The 16,794-nt window shown below is 32.8% G+C and overlaps 1 protein-coding gene across 1 annotated transcript in view; it reads left to right on the top strand.

The window, feature by feature from the left end:
• LOC111507731 (equilibrative nucleoside transporter 3) overlaps nucleotides 1-16,794 on the top strand; it is a 50,888-nt gene that overhangs the window by 16,873 nt on the left and 17,221 nt on the right. Inside the window, exons 3-5 of the mRNA XM_074173890.1 lie at nucleotides 9,550-9,793; nucleotides 11,809-11,859; nucleotides 16,338-16,775. Coding sequence (XP_074029991.1) covers nucleotides 9,550-9,793; nucleotides 11,809-11,859; nucleotides 16,338-16,775 — 733 coding nt within the window. The remainder of the gene's footprint in view (nucleotides 1-9,549; nucleotides 9,794-11,808; nucleotides 11,860-16,337; nucleotides 16,776-16,794) is intronic.

The following is a 16,794-nucleotide window of genomic DNA, read 5'->3' on the forward strand; positions in this document are numbered from 1 at the left end:
CATATTGATACAAAAAATTTATCACTCTTAAAAATATAACTAGTATTGATATCTTCCATGTATGTATCCTTTTTGAAGTATTCCAACAACCATCCCGTGTTTGGTAAACATTGGATTACACTGTTCATGAAACAGGTGTTACCAAGATTTTTTAACCTATTGAACCCAATAGTTTTTACTGAAGGATGTATCACCAATCTATTGTTGTAACAGTTGATACTTTGTTTGCCACTACTATCTTCTTCAAAGCAGAACTGCTCAAAACTCAATTGGATATTAGTTCTTTAGGGGACTGTGAGGGCTCAGCCAGAGGACTAAACCCAGCCTCATTTAGAGTTCCCACTTTCTTTTCTGTCAAAGCATGACCGTTTTGCTGCGAGTCTTCCACCACACTGCACAACTGCACAGTCTGTACATATATATTTTTTATTTTTTAGTTTCGTAGGCTATAAAAGCGTGTTTTTAGTGTTTTCAAACTATATTTATTTTATTTGAATTGAAGGGGTTATATTTTTAGGATTGATTAATTTTTGGGAAAGAAAGTTTTTGGCTTTCTACTACTCCCTCTTGATACAAAAGAAAATGTGGGAATCTTCCAGAGAAAGGAAGGAAGTAATCAATTTTAAAATAAGTAACTCCATATATGGATGTGTAGATCATGCAAAGAATAAACTTTCAGACACAAACTGGAAAAAAGCCCTCCTGAAACAGTTACTTTCTTACTTTATTTCATGTAAACTTTGGGATCAATCAGACGTATATTGTTTAGAAAAATGACCATTGATATTTTCCGATTCCGGAGAGGAAGCCTGAAAATCAGCTACTAAGCCCAAGGCAGCAGGTGCGCAAAGGAGGGTTACAAATAAGGCAGCAGGCGCGTGTGTTAATGAAAAAAAATACTTTTTTCAAATAAAGAAATACATGTAAAATGAGTTCGAATTATATCAAGAACGTTATGTACAGCTCCATCTGTCCGCGAATATATCAAGCAATAATGTCAATATATCGAGGAGGTAACGTACATCTCCATCTGTTTTGTTAGTTTATGACAAATTTAAAATTGAAAGAGAAGAAGAACGCTGAGCTTGTCGCTCGCATAGCCCGGTATCTGAAAACGACAACTTCGCATTGTTATCGTCGGCATGAAGCATAAATTCACACAACTCATACCACTTGTATAGCGTATGATTAAATGAGTTCTATGTTCAATCACATACCTTCTGTGTTCTGTGGTTCAGTTCATAATTTAAATGCTAACATCGCTAACTGAATCTAACCTATTTTCTTTTGAACCTTCATAAATTATAAAAAGTATCAGAATGCAAAATAAGGAAAATAAATTGAAGACGATGACATCTATGGATGATGATAAGTTTTAAGGTGTTATTTGTGAAGGACAAGTCTAGCTAACGAATTGATGATGTATTTTTTGTAGAAGTTGTTCATTCTCCCGTTGATACAGATTCATCAGAAACAAATACAAATACAATCCCTAATGATATTGAAACAAAAGAGTGGAATTCTTCACTCTGAAAGAGTTATATTGAAAAATGAGAAATACTGTTACAACTTTGAAATTTCTGGTAGTACACTAAGGGAATATGACCATAAAATGTATGAATCAAAATAATAGTAGTGATAGTTTATGATCAAGACATACTTGGGCATTGATTTTGTGTTTGTTTTTGTTCAAATATTTATTTATGAGAGAGTTCTGTTTATTTTTTTATTTATTGTGTAAGAATGAATATTTATTTCAATATATTTTCTGTTTCAAACTTTGTATTTAGTTTTGGTCACAATTTCCTATTAATTTTTTGTTCAATAGGCAGAATTTCTGAAATCTGGTGATATTTTTTCAAATCTGGTGATTTTTGCTTCATAGATTTGGTGATTTTAAATTTTTTCCCGACGGCAACACTGGCACTGTGCGAGTGGTAAAGTTTGACAACTTTGACATTTGTTTTGTACTTTTGGGTTTATACAAAAAAAAAGAGTTCATAGGGTTGTACAGATTGCTGGAGTGACATTTCCGAAAAACTCGTTTTTTTCCACTAAAAAGAACATATTTCAAAGTTATATTTTCCGCACAAAAATTTCGCTTGCTACAGTGTTTGTTTTTCATGTTTTGAATCATCTGTGCAAGTTTCACGAAGATCCTGAAGGTTACCATATTCGCTACCTTTACCGCTCGAATCACTATTGAAAATGCTTTCGGAATTCTGGTTGCTCTTTAGCAAATATCAAAAAGAATTATACCGAATGAACTAGATAATAGTGTCGTTATAGTCAAGGCTTGTGTAGTTCTCAATAATTTTTTGAAAAAAAAACAGAAATACTGACAGGAAACAAACTGTATGCACTGCGTGAATTTACAGATACATAAAATTCAGAAGGTATTTTACTGCCTGGGAACTGGAGGGGTATATGAGATGAATTAAAATCATTAGGCCGTCTATCTACAAACAATTCAGCAAAATACGCCCAAGAAATGAGAAATCAATTAACAGATTACTTTCTTACTGAGACAGGAGAGCTGCCTAGACAATATACCCATATCCTAAGAGGTACGATTCGGACTCGTCACTGATGCCATTTACAAATTTTGTTTCCTTCACTATGTAAAGGAATAATTCATTTTCAAGTGAAACTTCTATTACTTTGTCGAGAGACTACTTTACTTTGATCTTTAAATGAAGATTTTTATTCTCCCAATTGTTTTTTTACATTCCCATGAACAAAAAATATTATATCTACTTTCTAGGTTATGGTAAGTTGATAAATGATACATGAAGAACTCAAATTCTAATTGTCACAAAATAATCAAAACAAAACTGCAGTACCTATCACAAAAAAAACAAGAAAAAACTTAAAAATCATTTAAAAATTTCAAACATATTATATATCAGGAAAACTTAATAATTTATCTATCATAAAAACTTGAAATATTCCATATCAGGAAAAAAATAAAACAGCATAAGAAATCAAAAATTACTTGGCATAGAAAATTTGCAACAAAAATTATTAGTTGAAAACCTAGTCAAAGTCATTACATAAGGACTCATTTATAAGTTGTGTAATTTTTGTTTCCAGTTTCGCCTTTATTTTTCTAGCTTTCGAAGCTAAACCTACATAATCCCCAAAGGCTAGGTCTGAATCTTGTTTATTTGGATGGGTAGTAATTGAATCAGTAATTTTTGTAACAGCTTCCACAGCTGTTCAATATTTGAATACATGTTTTTGAAAGATTTGCGTGGTTTTACACCTTCGGAATTTTCTATCACTTCAACTTCTAACCAAGAGCCTTAATTTTCTTGTGCTTCACTAGCATGGGAATCAACAATAATGGGGAGTGGATCCCGAGTTGTTCCGTCGTTTTTAATTAAACTTCTGCTACTCGATGCACAGCTTATCTGCGAACTACTGCCTGTATTGGGTACATTACTTTCGGTCCTACAAAAAAATAAGCTTCATCAGTATTCTATATGCATATACATTCTTTTGGGTTATATGTGGTCATCCAAAAATTACATTGCCCTGAATAAAGGCCATTCTCTTCTATCAGTTTCTTCGGTACCAGACTTTCCGCACTGAGCCACTTCTTTTATTTCTTTGGTCTCTTAAAACTTTATATTGCCTTTGACATTGCTCCTCTGGTAGTCCTACTATTTTGGCAATCACTTGCCATGCCTTCTCCTTCATTGATTTATTTTTAAAATTTTAATCTTTTTTCATCATAAATTATTGGGTATTGTTCTATTGATGATATAAATATGAGTCTTCCATAATATTAGAAATGAAAGTTATTATTTATTTCATATGAATGATTGCTGCTTTCAAGATTATGGAAATGGATGTCAATATTTTTTTATGCATTCCTGCCAACCCAAAAATTACCAAAACCTATAATCACTATGGCAATTCTTCATACTTTACTTTTTCTTGAACGTCAAAAACGGATACCTTACCTCTCTGCATTACCTTACCTTAGCTCACCTTGCATTATTAAAAACTAGGGTTAACCGACTAGTGAAAAAATTATCACTTGACATGTTTAACTGGTATGTTTTTATGACCTCAATTGCAATACTTCCTAAGTGTACTGTCTAGGGTGGTCATGCTAAAAGGAAATAGAACCTGATGAAAATAACCTCAATATTTTGAAAAAACTCGGTGTGAAGTGCCTGATTTGGTCGACATTGCTCAGGCCAACATTTTCCATGGATATGAATTGGCAGAACAACACATCATTTAATAGCTTTCTTTGTCACTGTCAAAAATCTACGGTTCCCAATATTTTTTGAATACTGATGCAGTTCCTGATAGATAAGCTATGTTTTTAGTTTTGCACCCTGTATGAAACGGCATCGACATGGTATGAGTCATTTTTCTATCCTAAATGAAGCAATCACTGGGCACGGTTATTGAATGAATTGGTGAATAGTACTTCGATGGACATTTTATATTCACCAATATCGGGTGTAGTCAGAAACTAGGAAATATGAAAAATGAAACCATAAACGGCAAAATATCCCAGAAGAAATGACTCCCAACAAATTGAATATATTTGAAAATGCGAAGCAATTACTATCTTTGCACAACTACCACTTGATTAATACATGTCTCTACTATCAGTTGCCAATATACTGTAACTTTCTAACTGGGATCACACTTACGAGATTGAATCTAATAACTAACATCTCAGCTATGAAGGGGGAGACTGGGTTTCTCGATGCCGTGTCTTGATGCTTTCCGTAGAAACAATTGTGGAACTGGAAGCAATCCTCTTCCATGCAGAGTTTTGTTAATTGTATGTAGTCATCGATTACACAGGTCTGCAAAAAAAACTTTTGAAAAAATTGTTTTGATTTCGTTAAGTGATCTTTATGTAGTTTTTTGCGCTGATTTATAAAATGACATTTGCTTTTATCTATCATGTAAGGTTTGCCCACAAAATTAGGATGACACAATTAAAAAAGTACAAAAAACAAGAAATTAAGGATTTATTTTTATTATTTTAACAGGAAGTAAAAGCAAAGAAAACAATGCTACATAGCTGAGCTAAGCAGAATAGTGCAAAGTAATTATAAGTCTTTGTAAAAACGTTTTCTTTTTCCGTCAAAGCTTCTTTTGGTACATTTTTGGCTGTATTCTTGTGAATTTTCACTTTTTAACATCCAATAGTAGTCTGCCATCATGTTAACATTTTACCGACCTTGGTATCTGCGTTCCATTTCTTTTATGCTTTGATGGAACTGTTCTCCTTGTTCCTCACTTACATCCCCTAGATTTTCGGGAAAGTAGTCCAGATGTGAGTGAAGGAAATGGACTTTGACACTCATGTTGCAGCCCATCATTTTGTAGTTTTGTATCAATTCAGCAACCAAAGTTTTGTAGTTTGGGTCTTTTTTGTTTCCAAGAAAGCCTGTTATGACAAGTTTGAATGAATTCAAGGCAGTTTTTTCTTTCATTTCCATTTTATCGACAAAGCTTTCATCTTTTAAAAGTTTTCTTATGTCAGGCCCAACGAATACTCCTTCTTTCAGTTTAGCATCGGATAGACCAGGAAACTTTTCAGAAAGATACTTGAAACAATCTCCTTCTTTGTCTAATGCTTTCACAAACTGTTTCATTAGCCCCAATTTGATATGGAGTGGTGGAAGTAAGATTTTTTTAGGATCCACTAAACTTTGTTTTTCAACATTTTCAACTCCAGGAATAAGACCCTTTTTATTGACCATACCTGCTTGACATAGTGTTGTTTTCTGTCAGGGTTATCCCATTCACATAGGAAACATGAAAACTTAGGGTAACCACTTTGTTGACCTAGTAACATTGAAATAACTTTCAAGTCTCCATTTCAAGTCTTCATCGTAGATCTGTGTCATTTCTCTACTGAGACCATTGACATGCCCAAAGAAGCTATTGTTTAGCGAAACACGTGTTGCGTTTTTGTGAAACTGTTTAATGAAAATCTCACAATAAAGTGTTTCTTGAATGTATAAAATCTCTTCATCACGCATATTTACATACTTGACCTACTATATGAAATCATGTGAATTAACAACACCAAAACTCAATTGTGAGAATTGTGAGAGATTTTACCCACTGTCCAAGAACTGAGATTGTAATTGTTTTTCGAATTATAGTTATCTCATCAGCCTTTAACTAATTTAGTGAGGTAACAACAACTATTGTATGTAAGAATTGTAGACCAGTATGTCTACTATTACTATCGATAAAGCTACGGTGTTGCGAAACAAGTCTAGAATAAAAATTTTATTTGTGGAAATTGATTAATTATGGTGGACAGTTAGCCATTCAACAATTTCATGAGCAGGGGAATTTATGGCGGAGACAATTGGTCGCACATACTTTCCAGGCTTGAGAATATTTGGTAGACCATATATTTAAGGAATTCGAAACCTGTAGATTCCTGTTCAAAGCCGGTGGGATCAAGTTTTGACTTCTGAAACCATCTTACAAATTCAGTATATTGGGGCTTTATTTTCATATTAGTTCAATTTTGATTGTATACCTTTTTCTAGACCTACGTATTATACGTGATCAAATATAATATATATTCGAATGGGTAGGGTGAAAATAATACTTCATCATTCATACTAACGTTTAATGCTAACAGTTGTTGCACAAAATGTGTCATTTTCTGAGCGAGTTATAAACTAACCTATTTCAATTTTTTTCAATTCAATTCAATCCAATTCAATTCGATTCGATTCGATTCGATTCGACTCGATTCGATTCGATTCGATTCGATTCGATTCGATTCGATTCGATTCGATTCGATTCGATTCGATTCGATTCGATTCGATTCGATTCGATTCGATTCGATTCGATTCGATTCGATTCGATTCGATTCGATTCGATTCGATTCGATTCGATTAATTTCAATTCAATTCAATTCAATTCAATTCAATTCAATTCAATTCAATTCAATTCAATTCAATTCAATTCAATTCAATTCAATTCAATTCAATTCAATTCAATTCAATTCAATTCAATTCAATTCAATTCAATTCAATTCAATTCAATTCAATTCAATTCAATTCAATTCAATTCAATTCAATTCAATTCAATTCAATTCAATTCAATTCAATTCAATTCAATTCAATTCAATTCAATTCAATTCAATTCAATTCAATTCAATTCAATTCAATTCAATTCAATTCAATTCAATTCAATTCAATTCAATTCAATTCAATTCAATTCAATTCAATTCAATTCAATTCAATTCAATTCAATTCAGATAAATGGAAATACATTTTTACATTTTGTTCAATATGATTCCTCCAGTGATAGTTTCAGTCAGGCAACTCAATGCCTGTCTTTTGAAAGTTATCTTTGAAGGATAATATTCCTATTCTAACATAGATTAGTTATACATAGAATGTGTCAGATTTACTTGTTTTGTACACATCTTAGGCTTTCATAATGCTTGGGTATGAGAGGAGTGGAATAATTGATAGAATAGTGTTTCTGTTTAAAACTGGCGTACAGTTTATAACCTATGGGTGTTTTTGTGAGGGTTAGCAAATGGGGGATCATTGTTTACTCAGAATATATTGAAAATATTGTAATTTTCCATAAAAATTTTTTTTACTTCTTTTTTGAATCTTATGGCTCTTTTTACTTTTATATTATTTGGGAGAAGGTTATATAATTTGGGTTCATAAAAATATACTGATTTTTGAGTCGAAGTTTTATGCATTAAGGGAATTGTAAATTGTGTATTTGTAACACCTCTTGTTGTTCAGGAATTTTGTAGTACAAATTTCTGACAATTTGTTTGGGACCACATTAAGCAACGATAAATGTAAAGAGATCTTACATTCAATATTTTTGTTTTCTTATACAAAAGATTGGTGGAGTAGTTTCTGTTTTTCTTCAGAACTATTTTTAAAATTGTGTTTTGTGCACTTTGTAAAGTTTTTATTGTTGAAATAAAAATGCCTCCCCAAGAGAGAATGCAGTATCTTATAACCGATTCTACCATAGAAGTATAAAGGTTTATAACATTTTTTTGTTCAATATATCTCGAAGAGTGTAGAATCTATTCATGAGTGATCTTACCCTTTTTGTGACGTAAGTAATGTGTTCGTGCCATATAAGGTGTTTGTCAACAATGACTCCAAGGTATTTGTTAGATTCAGTTCTCTCTAGAGATGGGCATGTGCAAACTAGTGGTTTCATACATACGTGATGATGTAACTTCAGAACCCCTGTAGTTGGATGACCAAGGTCGGTTGGAGAGAATGCCATATATTTAGTTTTTTTTATGTATCATCAGCATAGCAAACAATATGTCCTTGAAAATCTTGAATCTCAGCTAAGTTGTTGATGTACACTAGGAACAGTATTGGACCCAGTACTGTCCCCTGTGGAACACCAACAGTGATATAGAGTGATTCACTTACTGCATCTCCTACTTTAACTTTCTGCGATCTGTTGGAGAGATAGTTCACTATTAGATCCAGTGCCTGTCCTCTTATACCGTAGTTCTGGAGTTTCTCTGTTAGTACATTATGTGATATCGTGTCAAAGGCCTTCGCCTTTGGAATTTTTAATAAATCCAAATATTCTATCGTTAATAATGTTATTTTTCTCAAAAAATGAAATAAGTCTTTTTTTTGAGAAATTGTTCAAATAGTTTTGCAAAATTATCAATTTGAGATATTATTTTGTAATTATGTAGTAAACTAGGGTAACCTGATTTGAAACAGTATAGTTTCCTTCGTTTGAGTGTATTTCACAAAGGGTTTGATATATGTAAATGCATGGTAGTGCCATTATTTTCATGTCAGTAAACATTATCAATGTTTGGATAATTATAAATTTCTATCTGATTATTCAGAACAATATTGTTTTTATTAGCATGATGTTTTTTGATTTCTATGGTTTTCATTATGTTCAATTTCAGACTCTTCATTTCCGAATTTTGTGTGAAATTTCGAGTGTTTTCTGTGAGATCATTGGAGAAGTTGGAATCTTATTTATCCAGAAGAAAGATGTCCTGGGTAACAGCATGAATTTTTTCTTGAACAACAATTGTTTTCTTGTCGACTTTTCGAATTTGATCAAATTTTTCTCCAGGGCTCGAAAAGTAGTTTTATCGTGTTAGTAATATTACTATTTCAAAAACCATAAAACATATTAGATACATATTGACAAAAAAAAAATGGAACAAACAAATGTCCGAAACAACACCAACAAAAAACGACATGAAATAAACGAAGTTATCGAATCTCTGGTCGACACTGCAGTCGTCGTACTTTGTTTGTAGACCCCAGATCTTTTGAATTTGTCTCGTGCTGACTTGAGATTTATTTTCACCCTACTTATTCCAGAAGTGCCTGAAGTGACATATTTGAAATGTTTAACCCTCACCTTCTGCCAGGTCGCTTCTCTTAGGATTTTTCAGCTTTCTGGAGACTTCTGAAAGTTGTTTCTGGAAGGATGGCTCTATAGTATTCAAAATAACGTTTTGAAACGATATTACACTGGATATAATCATTTCATTGTTATTTTCAGTATTGGATGTTTAAGTTCAGGAATACAACTGCACCAGCACATGACCCAAGCAGAACGTCATTGCAATCTCTTTACGAGTCATCATCAAGGATTGCCTCTTCAGTACCATCTGTAGTGTTCACCATCTTAGCCTCAATTTACGCGGGAAAGTTTGACCCACGAAAATGTATTTTGTCCGCATTGACTGTCATCCTTTCAGTTTTCGTGACTCTTTCATTGTTCACTCAAATTGACACAGACTCATGTAAGTAAGACATTCAACTTAAATTAAAGTCTATTATATAATATTCCCAATGATGATTTTATCAATTAGGAATCGTAATAAGTAAAACACAAAATAAGAATATGAACTTCGGGATGTTTAAAGAATCAAAACAAGTTTCGTTATAAGATAGGATCATGCATAATATTGAAAAATCATATTTTTACGATGCATGACGAAATGATTGATGGGATTCCCACTAGACTAGTGAATACAGATTAATTTTGAAAGACTAATGAATATGTAAATATATATCTAAGCATTTCACGAGATTTGATTTAAATGAATGCACTTTGCTCAACGTTTGTAGATAGTTCATTATGTTAGACTATACCTTAATGGAACAAGGTTAGTTGTTTCGAGTTCAATGGAGATTAGTATTACTACGAGTGTGGTATGTATGTAGATGATTATCCTTTGTGATAAATCGATTGATATAAGAAGGAAGTTCCTTTCTCACTCTTTTGTAAATTAAAATATTTGCAAAATAGCACAGTCTTGATTTAGAATGTAACCAGTCAAATACATAAAGTATTTTGTTGATAGGTTTTTATACTTCAGTTTGGTTCTTCAATTTTTGTAAATCATCAGCGATTTTGAGTTCCAGCAATGAGAGCATACACGCACATAATTCGAAGTGCGGATTAACACTCGTTATACCTATAGACTGTAACTGAAGTTAAATGAGATAACTGAGAGCGAAATCTTGAGAAAAAAACTATAATAAAATTTATTCTGTTAGTATTCATCTGTGAAATTGTTTCAGTAAATTTTCTGATTTTTGAGGATATTTTTTGCTTGACTGTGAATCGAATGAATGATACCCCAATCATAAATTTCGATGAAGAACTGAAGATCATTAGTTGATTAAGTATAATACGTAATGCGAAATGCATTTCTCATTGATACATGAAAGAGCAACAGTAATATAGACAATTATACCGGGTGTGAAGTCAATTTAGACGACACCATTCAGGTGTTTATGAGGTACGGAATTTGAAATTCGAAATGACGGCATCGAAGACAGTAATAAATAACATTTGTAGCCATTTCCATTCAAGATGTTGGCGTGGGACCCATTTTGTTCAAATTCAATATGGTGGCACTATGGCGCAATCTATAGAAATATTGTCAAACAACTCGACGTAGAGAAAAAGGAATGATGGAATTTGCTCAGTTTTTGGATAAAAATTCAAAAACTCAAATAATTCACCAATCCACTTATTTTTTCTTGATTCTCAAATGCCATTCATTTATCTAGAAAATCTCTTATTAGATGTGATATTTTTCAAGCTTTGACTTCGGAGTCGCCATAAGAAAATGTCGATGACACTATGCTGTTCATTTTTTCTGTCAGTGAAGAAGTGAAAGTGTCAAAGCTGCTCTATGTGAGTTTATTAGCTACTCACCTACTTACTTCTTCACAATTTTAAATTTTTGTTATTCATTAGAAATCTGATGGGCAAATACGTCCTTTGTTTATTCCTTCCTGTAGTTGCTGTGAAATATTTCTATGAATGATGTCATAGTGCCGCCATATTAAATTTGGGGGAAATGACTCCTTCGCAGCTATTTTAAAAAGAAGTAGTCACCAATCGGACGGTCAAAAAAATTTACTGTGTTTCATTTAAATTCTTGACTTGGGTTCATTTCCGTTTAACCCTGCATAAGTTTTTTAGTAGTTTAGCATTAAAAATATCAAATTCATTGAACTCCATGTTGATTCCGCATTTCAAATTTCTTACCTCATAAACAACTGAATAGCGCTGTATACAATGATTTCGATGTCACTCGACACAGTGTTTTTCAGAAATGATGATAACTAACAGTCGTACTTCCTGTTAGAAACTGTTGATACAATTTTTCGATTCTAAGTCATTATATACAGTCAATTTTCTCTTATTTGAAAACTTTAGATGTGATACCGATCGATCCTTATTGCGTGTATCAAAAATTAAAAATCTGTAATTCTACTCACAATTTTCCTTACCTTTTAGGGCAGACGGATTTTTTTGTCTTGGCGATGATAATTACGGGTGTAAATAGTGGTGAGTATTTTAAATGTCATTTTATTTTATTCATTCAATCACAATATGGCATATCGAACAAGGAACTATTCGTAGACATAAAAATTGTAACATAACAATCATGATTGAATATACCATGGAAAAAGGTGTTTATCAACAGTCTCATATCTTTGGAACGGCAGGGAGTATCTAAAATTTCATATTACCATATGGAGAGTTACAAGAGTTACATATATTTTAAACGAAAAATAAATAAAAAGCATAATAATGATGTGGAATGAATCTCACCAAATATATGAAAAACAACTCAAAATACTCAATATTTCATAAGTTGAGGAAGAATTTGAGAAAACTGCTTCAGAATTTATGTATACAATTCAAAATGTCAATAATTACTAAGAAAAGTCAATGACGGAGGCAATATCGAAAAAAAAAGATAAATACTACATAATGCCTATCTGGGAGAGAGTAGACTACCGGAAATTTATTAAATTACAATTTTATTGATGAACACAATGAATTGTACAAAGATCTGGGAATGAACGCAGCTTAGGAAAATAATATTTTGTTGAAAGTGATGACTGATATACCCGGGAAGGCGATATTAACTTTTCTCAAATAAAAAGATCACTCTTCGTTTGATGGGTCTTTCATAATTCTATCCAATACTGGTTACCTACATTCTTGAGTGATCAGCAGTTTTCTATTCGTTTCAAAATTCCGCAAGCAAGTGATGAATATGATTTCAATGAAAATTGTTTCCACACTTATTTCAGTTTGGAACGCGAAAAATTAAAATTTTGTTGTTTAGAAATATGAAAGTAACCAACATGCAACTAATGCTAGTTGCTCGATTGGTATTGTACAGAAAAACAAAGTTTGAGTTTAAAAAAATTGATATTCAGTCAAGTGGTATTCATAAGGATTGTTTTCTGATATATTCTCAGCTGACTAAATTCGTAATTTTCAAATAATTTCATTGTTGCTTTGATAGGAGACTGCAAAGCCAGCACCCGAGTGACGGAGCTGAATGCATTAACTGTATGTCAAGTATTCCTTTCGACTTTAAGGAGATTGCTTCTATCCAGGATGATGTTTTGATTCGAATTGGAAATACGTTTCGATTGGGATATTAAGAATTCTGAATATCATTTACAAATGTTTGATATTCGAGGTGGTGTCTGAATTGTTGTTTTATTTTCGTGAGGTTATGTGAATCAGTGGAGTGTAGCAATTCGATTTCATCACGGTCTTTTGTATCTGTTCAATGTATTGGTGAGTTTTATTTGATTTTCATATCCATTTGAGATGTCCTAGTGGAGTTAAGATCTAGTCACTGTCATAATCATGATATCAAATAAAACCTTTTCAGTCACAATGTAATTTGAATATTTGATTCCATTACTTCAATTTGGTTAGGATAGTGATTTGGAATTGTGAGAATGATACCCTGAGAGTCACGTATGATTCAAGAATAATGACACCTAGATGTTAGTTTTATTTATGTCAGATTTATCGCTATTAGAAGAAGTGTTTTATCGCTGAAACATTCTGTTTTGGTGGTCTAGCCGTCAAATTCTTTTTCGTTTTATGGGTCTGAAGAAAAAAATAGCTGAAAAACTCTGTTTTGGCAGGCGGTCCTACAAATTCTTCATAATTTCATCGCAATGGAGGAAACAATCACAATGAAGGTTCCAATTTTTTCCTGTACACTTCCTGATAATGATGAAGTTTGTTTACAAATCCATTCCTAACATCATGGAATAGGGTCTGGTTTTCATGAAAAACGGTTCGAAAGTATGTTAAATTGGAGAGAGTTGTCAACAAAATTTTCTGAACGATATTTATCGTTAGTTAACAGATTGTGAAAAGAATTTAAAAATTACCCTCATTTTCATTTTACGGTGACAAGTGACCATACTTTTATTTTGCACCAAAATTTTTGGAAATGATACATTATAAATTAATTTTTTTTCGACTTCGATGATCAAGTCTTGTTCAAAAGCTGGGAGGTTGCACATTTTACGTCCGCAGCAGATCTATCTCCTGAATGATTGAAATTGAGTGATTTCATTCAACATCAAACTATAATTCCATTTTAATTGAGAAAAAAATTTTGTTCTGCCTTCTGAAACATAGAAATTCCAACACTTTCGGGACAAATGTAAATGATCTAGGATATATTTGTTGACCTCAACGACTACCAAGACGTCACCACTAGCATCGATGGAAACCTCTAGTTGAAAAGACAGTTTTTTTCTCTTCAGCTTCCACTGCGAAAACAAGTAGTTGATTGGATTGTGAAAGAAATCTCTGAATGAAAAAGGGGAATTGTCTTGCTCACTTCTCAACTAAAAACTGTTCTTAGTCAGATCAGCTAAATTAAACTCAACCTTTTACTCTTGTGAAATAGGAAGTACAAAAAGTTGAAATTTGAAATGGGTTTAACAAATTGATTGAGATCGGTAATGAATGCTACTATTTCAATATCTGGTTTCTAATCTCTACAAACCTCCTTACATTTGACTTGTTATTGGTACCGATAATAAAATTCTCATTCGAATGATTTTATTTTGTGTTGTTATATGGATACCGGTATTTTGCCTGTCTGCTAAAAAATTGTTTCTGGTAAATGATTTTCAATTTCACTGTGAATAGTAGGTTTGTTTTTAGACCAAACCATTTCTAAGTACAGGGTGGGGCACCGAAAACGAAACAGATCAAATATCTTCAAAACACATACTTTTTGAAAAAAATGCAAAAATACGTCGATTTGTAATCTAAGGGGGACATCTTTCTATCATAACCCCAACTGCCGTACCTCTTTCCCCACCTCTCGGTCACTATTACCCAAACAATTTGAATAGGGAAAGTAGTGAGTGTGACATATCATTAAAGAGGATAATTCCATAAGGAATTCTGTCATGTCAATATTTGCCACCTAGTTTTCTATTTTGGCGCCCTCTTGCGTGAAAAAATTGTTCGGTATCCCAAATTATGAGACTTCATTTGCAAGTTAATTGGACATGAATTAGGTAACAATGCATTATGGAATTTTTCTTAGGGAAAAACAGAATGGCGGCTCCACAATGGCGGACCAGATTTTCAATTATGGTCCGATTTGATTCAAAATTGATAAGTGGTGTTTTTCAGGGTCGGAAATTATGGTTTATTTGTCAATCAAAATTAGTATGAGGGGATTTTTAGGGTAGGACGGTATTCGTAATTGAGGTTCGATTCGATTCAAAACTGGCAAATGGGGGTTTTATTTGGTTCCCAGTATGACTAAAAAGAATTCATTGAATTGGCGAAAAAAAGCTTTTATACAAACGCGATAAAAATAAAAATATATATATTTTTTGATGTGTGACGTAGGTTATTCTGTGCGTAACAGAATCTGAATTCCTTATGGAATTACCTTCTCAATGCTGTATCACACTTAGTAATTTTCCTATTCAAATTGTATGAGTGACCAAGGGGTGGGGAGAGAGGTATAACAGTTGAGGTTATGACAGGAAGATGTTCCCCTTGGATTTGAAATCGAAAAATTTTTGCATTGTTGTCACAACAAATGTGTTTTGAAGAATTCGTTTTGGGTGCCGGGTCGAATCGAACCATAATTACAAATTTCGCCCGCCATCTTGTTTTTACATTGACAAAAAAATTATAATTTTAGACCCTGAAAATCACCACTTATCAATTTTGAATCAAATCAGACTATAATTGCAAATCTTGTCCGCCATTGTGGAGCCGCCATTTTGATTTTTCATTTAGAAAAATTCCATAATGCATTTTCACCGAATTTATGTCAAATTATCGTGCAAATGAAGTATAATAATTTGGAATACAGGACAGTTTTTTTTCAAGCAACAAGCAACATGAAATTACCTTTTCAATGATATGTCACACTTACCACTTTCCCTATTCAAATTGTTTGGGTATTAGTGACCGAGGGGATGGTGGAAGAGGTAGGACATTTGGGGTTATAATAGAAAGATGTCCCCCTTGGATTACCAATCGACGTGTTTTTGCATTTTTTTCAAAAAATATGTGGTTTGAAGATATTTGATATGTTTCCTTTTCGATGCTCCATCTATGTTTGAAAAAGTTGAAAAAAAATATAAGTTATTATGATTGCGTAACCTAACTTTGTTTAATAATAACTCTGGTGTGGTTTCACTCCACCTTTCCACACTTTCTCAGTTCAGGAATCGAATAAACTTTCCAAAAATGGGGAGATAGCAAAAATGTTGATGGTTTGTTATTTCATCATGGCCAGTACTAAACTTTTTGGGATTATTCAGTATACAATACTGTAAAGAAGATACAGTTGAAGAGAACTTATAAAAATATCGAATGATATTGCGAAATACGTTCCATAGAAAAATATGTGCATTATATTTGAATGAACATGTTTAGGAAAATGGCCTCTTTCACATATCAGAACACTTCCGATGTAACTCGAACAATCATTTCAGAATTATTTTATTCATTTTCAGGTACAGTTGCCGTCTACCAAATGTTTTCGATGATGTTACTGGCGAGGTTTCCCATTAGTTTCCTGAATTGGTTTCTGTTGGGAACAGGTGGAGGAATTCTGACAGACTTCATCCAGATTATTTCTATATCCGTCACCGACTCAGACATAGATGGAGCACTTATTTATTTTTTAACAGGAACTCTTCTGATAGTGGCACAAATTTCCTTGACTTTGGGAATGAAATACACGAAATTATATGTCTATTATTCGGAAGACACCGCAGCAGATGAAAGAAGTAAAGATAACAAATTTTCTTGGTCAGAAGTGAAAGACGTTGCGAAGGATGTATGGCCTCCTGGTCTTATTATAGCTATGATACTGTTTACAATGACTTGTGTTCATCCTTCAATCACAAGCTTGGTGATGTCTCAACATTATTTGGAGAGCACTTGGGGAAGTGAGTACTTTATTTCCAT

Source organism: Leptinotarsa decemlineata, unplaced genomic scaffold (genome assembly GCF_025532065.1).
Source record: "Leptinotarsa decemlineata unplaced genomic scaffold, Ldec_3_MD MMD2_tig00000505_RagTag_RagTag, whole genome shotgun sequence".
Lineage (NCBI taxonomy): Eukaryota > Metazoa > Arthropoda > Insecta > Coleoptera > Chrysomelidae > Leptinotarsa > Leptinotarsa decemlineata.